Source organism: Pinus tabuliformis, chromosome Q (assembly GCF_031772625.1).
Source record: "Pinus tabuliformis cultivar Carrire ecotype Pingquan chromosome Q, CPIR1, whole genome shotgun sequence".
Lineage (NCBI taxonomy): Eukaryota > Viridiplantae > Streptophyta > Pinopsida > Pinales > Pinaceae > Pinus > Pinus tabuliformis.
Window position 1 is genome coordinate 147,395,277 of NC_142296.1, and position 5,980 is coordinate 147,401,256.

A 5,980-nucleotide genomic window follows, 5' to 3' on the forward strand; every position below is an offset into this window, starting at 1 on the left:
TATAATTATATGTTAAATGTAGTTCATATAGAGGATTGTTTTATTTTTTATTTTTTATGATTATATTATTAAATGTCGTTGATATATGTAAAATTGTTTGAATTTTTATTTTTTAAATAATATTAATACAATTATATTAATAAATATGATTGTTACATATGTTCATGGGGTTTTGGATTGACAGGTGAAAGGGTGCACTCTTAAGGTACTATTTACACTATGTTACTAGATTAAATCCCTTAGTGAATACTTACCTACCAAAAGAAAAAATATGATGCTTTTTAAATTTTAATTAATTTATAAAAATAACATATTTTCTATCTTTTATATGTTAATAAATTATAAAAATAACACCAATAAATATATATTAACCATAATTACTATTATTATTATTCTAATTTGAAAAACTTAAAACTATTTCCATTGATTATTTGTCCCATTATTCAAAATGAAATCAGAATTAACTAAAAGCAACATATAAAATTGAATCCTTATATAAACCAGGAAAATATCTGGCAATCTACGTCACGAATTTAAGGTTAAGTTTTAACTAAAAACAACACATAAAATTGAATCCATATCTAAACCAAAAAAATCTCTTGCAATCTAAGTCATGAATTTAACGTTAAGTTTTGAATTGTATTATAGGAAGAAAATATTATAATCACATTGTTTCATAAATATAAAGTTATTCAATAAAATATCCGAAATACAGTTAATGAATCCGGGGATTTTATCCACTATATACGTTTTATTGGAAACAAATATAAATTTATAAATTATAGTTCATGAATTGGGGATGTTATGGGCCAAATATGTTTTATTTGAAACAAAGATAAAGAAGATGTGATTGGCAAATATGTCTCATTTGAAACAAAGATAAAGAAGATGTGATTGGCCAAATATGTCTCATTTGAAACAAATATAAAGTTATAAATTGTGCTTAATGAATTGGACGATGTTAAACTATTTAAATTTTTTTTTAAAATATTTTAGAAATTTAATATTTAACTTTGCTCATTGATGAAATCTACACTGATAAGCCTGACCATGACCAGTTAATATCTTTACTTTTATTTTTTAAAATATAAATTAAAATAATACTAAAATAAGTTTAACATATATAAATTTCTAAATTCAATATCACAAAATGAAGTGAAGTGAAGGATGAATTGTAATTGTTTAATGATGGATGCGTTGTTAAAAGGAAAAGGACCAAAAGACGACAGCCAAACATTTTAAAGATTCATATAATCTGTATAAAAAAATGATGGGATGAGTAGAACGTGAAACTCTACCATTTGTTCTTCCACATACCTGGTGGGAAAGCTGTCATTTATTCATTAATTATGAATGTGAAACCTTACTGGTGAGAACATATCTGAACAGTCAAACGTTTCAAATTTCAATTCATTCTTTAAAATCTGTATAGTCAAAAGAGTAACTTTGAAACTACAAATTTTTTTATTTTAATTATTAAATTATATAAAAAAAATATATATTAAAATTTTTTATCATAATTTAATTGTCAAAAATCAACTCATCATTTTTATTTAAAAAAATTATTGTCACTAAATAAAAATTATATCAGTTAAATTAACCAGCTAGTAGCCAGTAATCACTCTTCCAAATACCTTTGATTTTTAGCCTATTAATTTATTCTTATAAATAATTAGATATTTCAAATCCCTCTTCCAAAACCAATTAGCGTAATAATATATTTTCGTAAATGAAACGGGGTTTTAAGAAGTAATATATTCCATTCGTCAAATATTAGACTCACTTTTTTGCGGGTTCGAAGAACTAATAGATTCCATTCGTCAAGGAGGTGTGAAGATGTAGTAAATTAGTATAAAAAGTGTTGTTATTTCATTTCTTAATTCATTTTGGAAGTCAGGTTTATGTCAAATAAATCCAAGCCAAAATCATAAAAAAACATATTTGAACGGAATGAATCGAACATCAACGAACTATTCGAAACAAATTTGAATGGGATGACGCTAACTTTAACAAATTTACTAAGATTTATGTCAATCGTAATTTTAATAATGAATTTATGAGATATAATTTCATCCACTACATTGATTACATTATGATTCATTGAAGCATTTTTCTTATATTCATTAAAAACATAAAGCAAATCAATTCACTTTTATGATAATTTGTTTAGGAAAATAGGATTTTATATAACTAAAACTAAGTTTGATAAAAAAAATTGAGTAATTTTGTTTATTGATATATATGCCAAAGGGATAGGAAAAGCCCAAAGCAAATCAATTCACTGTTATGATAATTTGTTTAGGAAAATAAGAGTTTATGTGATTAAAATTAAATTTGATAAAAAAAAATTGAGTAATTTTGTGATTCATATATATATGAAAGGTATAAGAAAAAGTGAAATGCATTTTTTTTTTGAATTTTTGGATTTAAATAAAATGTAATATGTGGCCTTGGCAAATTTTTTTTTTATATATATATATATATATATATAATTTTAAATTAATATAAATTATTGTTTTTTATTTATGATTTAGATTATATATATCACATTTTATTTTGGATTTAAATTTATATTTTAAATTTTAAAAAATTTAATAGATTATAAACGGGTTAGAGATTGTGTATTTATCTCATCAAAGACTTAGTGAATAGATAGTGTATAGATTGTGTACCAATAATACCATGGTACGGGCCATGGTATTGTAACAAAATAAGTTAATAACATTTATGAAAAAATGAGGTAAAAATCTATGGTTAAGAATTTGTTATATTGTAAATATTAAGTTTTAATTTTAAAAATGTTAAAAAATTAAATTAAAATAAAATATTTATAAAATATTTTGTGTTTGATATGCCAACATGTAATATTGATAAGCTATGGTATCGTAACAAAACCTAAATTATTATGATCATAGAATTTTTTTTGATGTAGTCTAACTTATAGGCAAAATATCCTTTTTTACCACCACTTTTTTTGCTTAATTTTAATCAAAATCTGAAAAAGATTTTTAAAAAATTGACTTTAAATTATTTAATATGCATAATTCCAATATCCCAAAAAAATTTCAGAAAGCCAAATCTATTTATACATTCAAAAAATAACTAAAATTTTAAACTTTTAATAATAATGAAAAAACTATTTCGTTTATAAATTAGATTACACCCTAACCATATATACTTTACATCATACTTAAATATCTTTTTATAATTTAGATCTTAGTTAAATACTTTTTGTAATTTGGATCATAATTAAATATCTTTTTAATGAATTTTTGAACTCAACTACGAATATTGTAGTTCTTGTCGTTTTCTATTACTCCACATAAATCAAGGCAGTTAAAGTTTTAACGACTATTCCATGAAAGACACTTTTTCTTCACCGAACAAATCGATAGAATCACACTTTTTCGACTCTTCTTTTTGACGTATCGAATACTTGGAGTGTTTTTGGAACCAATCGGAAAATTTGTCATATCTGAGTGGGACATTGATATTTAATTTGAGACCTAAGAAAAAGAAGTTATATTTATATGTCATTCATATTGGTGCTCTCCCCTGCTGTAATCTCCATCCTGCCCATCTGCCGAAACCCAACAAATTCCTGGTCATAAAGAATAACTTTCTCCATTGTTTTCTTTGAGTAATAGGTCGGAAGGACTTTGCTTCCCAACAAGACATTATAAAAGCCCCATCCCCCAAAATCTTTTCATTCTTACAATTTTCTGCTCCTCCTCTCAGAATTTCAGCAGTAAACCCGCAGATTCTGAATGGGGTCGGGTTTTGAAAAAACAGATATGAATTCTAAGATTGTGAAGGAAGATGAATGGCTTCTGGGAATGGAGCTAGCAAATCTTTCATGCCTTCTCATGGCGGTGAAGACAGCAGTGGAACTCGATGTTCTCCAAATCATCGCAAATGCCGGGAATGGCGTCCAAATCTCGCCCACACAAATCGTTGCCCATATTCCGACCACGAACCCTGACGCCGCCATTACTCTTGATCGAATCCTCAGAGTGCTCGCCAGCCATTCGGTTCTGAGCTGCTCTGTGACCACGAACGAGAACGTGAAGGCCGAGAGGTTCTATGGTCTAACTCCTCTCTGTAAATATCTTGTCAAGAACCAGGATGGAATCTCTCTGGCTCCACTGCTGTTGATGCATCAGGATAAGGTGCCGATGGAGTCCTGGTATTATCTCAAGGACGCTGTGCTTGAAGGCTCCAAGCCGTTCACCAAAGCCCATGGAATGAATGCCTTCGACTACGCCGCCATCGACCAAAGATTCAACACGCTTTTCAACAGGGCAATGTCTGAGCATTCTACCTTGTTGATGAACAAGATTCTGGATACTTACGAGGGTTTTAAGGAAGTTCAGGAATTGGTGGATGTGGGAGGAGGAGTTGGGGCGACTCTCAATCTCATAGTCTATAGGTATCCCCACATGTCAGGAATCAACTTCGACATGCCCCATGTGGTGGCCGAAGCTCCTCACTATCCAGGTAAGTCCGAATCCCCAAGTTCGACCATTGAAATAATTTTGTGATTTGTGTATATGACCGAATCTGATTAATGCGTGTTTGTTCAGCTGTGAAACATGTGGGTGGAGACATGTTTGATAGTGTACCAAGTGGCCAAGCTATTTTTATGAAGGTATTGTAATGGGTTTTTGCTGTTGGGTACTATGTAGTTTGATATGGAAATTGAAATTTGACTTGGGATTGGTTCTATCAATGTTGTTGATTGCAGTCGATTCTGCATGACTGGAGCGATGATCATTGCAGTAAGATTTTGACGAATTGTCATAAGGCGTTGCCAGAGAAAGGGAAGGTGATTGTGGTGGACACCATTCTCCCACTGGTTGCAGACACGTCTCGCCATGCTCGACACGTATTTGATTTAGATTTGACTATGTTGACAAACAGTCCGGGGGGCAAGGAGCGGACAGAGCAAGAATTTCAAGAGTTGGCCGATGCAGCAGGATTCGTAGGAGGTGTTAAGCCCATATGTTGTGTGAATGGATTTTGGGTAATGGAATTCCACAAGTAACTCTTCATTAGATGTCAGTTGGATTATCTTCAATGTCTCTTAAACCAATGATTTGAATAAGATAGTTTGATAGTTAGTTAAGTCCCGACTACAATTATGGTTTACCGGCTGACCGGGATTGTTTTTTGGTTTTCTAAATGCAAAGTAGTTTAAACATGTACAAATAATGGGTGGCTACATGGGCACATTTAGATTATTGATATTGGCATAACAATTTTTTTTTTTTTGTTATTTTTTGAATAATTATTTGCAAGTAAATTTTTATGTGCTAGTAATTGTGAGTTTATAGATTATTATCTTTAGCTAATCAAACATATTTTTTTAAAAGCTAGATTGTTAGAAATTAGTAACTTATAAGATATATGTATAACTTATAAGATATATGTATAATTTCTATTTGATCCATATAGTGAGATTTGTTTTGGTGTGTGAACAATGCTCTTTATTTTTTAAGTTTATTCGTATTAGTATCATATATTGAACAAGTTCATATTTGTGAGGTTATCATGGAGTCTTTGCCAAATATTACTATAATATTAGTAGTAAGCATTTTTTTGGAAAAATATTATACATTTCCAAATATCATTTCAAAATTTATAGTTATATTTATATTTAAAGTTACAATAATAGAATTCTAAAATATTTAAAATATATATGAAGCTATTTAATATCTTAAATATTAAGCATTGTGTTGTTACTTAAGGATTGGTTCATTATCTTTCCATTTTGTTCATTAAACGAGAATAGTGTGCTATTCAATGAAAAAGATGGAAAAACAATGAAACAACCATTGACTTATTACATGGTGCTAACATTGTCCCTTGTCCCTTTCTCTAACAAAGAGACCTAGAAAATGAATAAAACACTACAAAATAATGTAAATCATCCCCTCTCTCTATATAGATATTATTTGATCAAAATAAAGTAAACATGTTT

At 29.0% G+C, this 5,980-nt stretch overlaps 1 protein-coding gene across 1 annotated transcript; it reads left to right on the forward strand.

Moving 5' to 3' along the window:
• The first annotated feature begins 3,543 nt into the window (after window positions 1-3,543).
• LOC149218679 (caffeic acid 3-O-methyltransferase 1-like) lies at window positions 3,544-5,262 on the forward strand. Its single transcript, XM_089382448.1, has 3 exons — window positions 3,544-4,497; window positions 4,584-4,648; window positions 4,745-5,262. The coding sequence occupies exons 1-3, from the start codon at window positions 3,768-3,770 to the stop codon at window positions 5,042-5,044; spliced, it is 1,095 nt and encodes a 364-aa protein (XP_089238574.1). The 5' UTR covers window positions 3,544-3,767; the 3' UTR covers window positions 5,045-5,262.
• The last annotated feature ends 718 nt before the right edge of the window (window positions 5,263-5,980 follow it).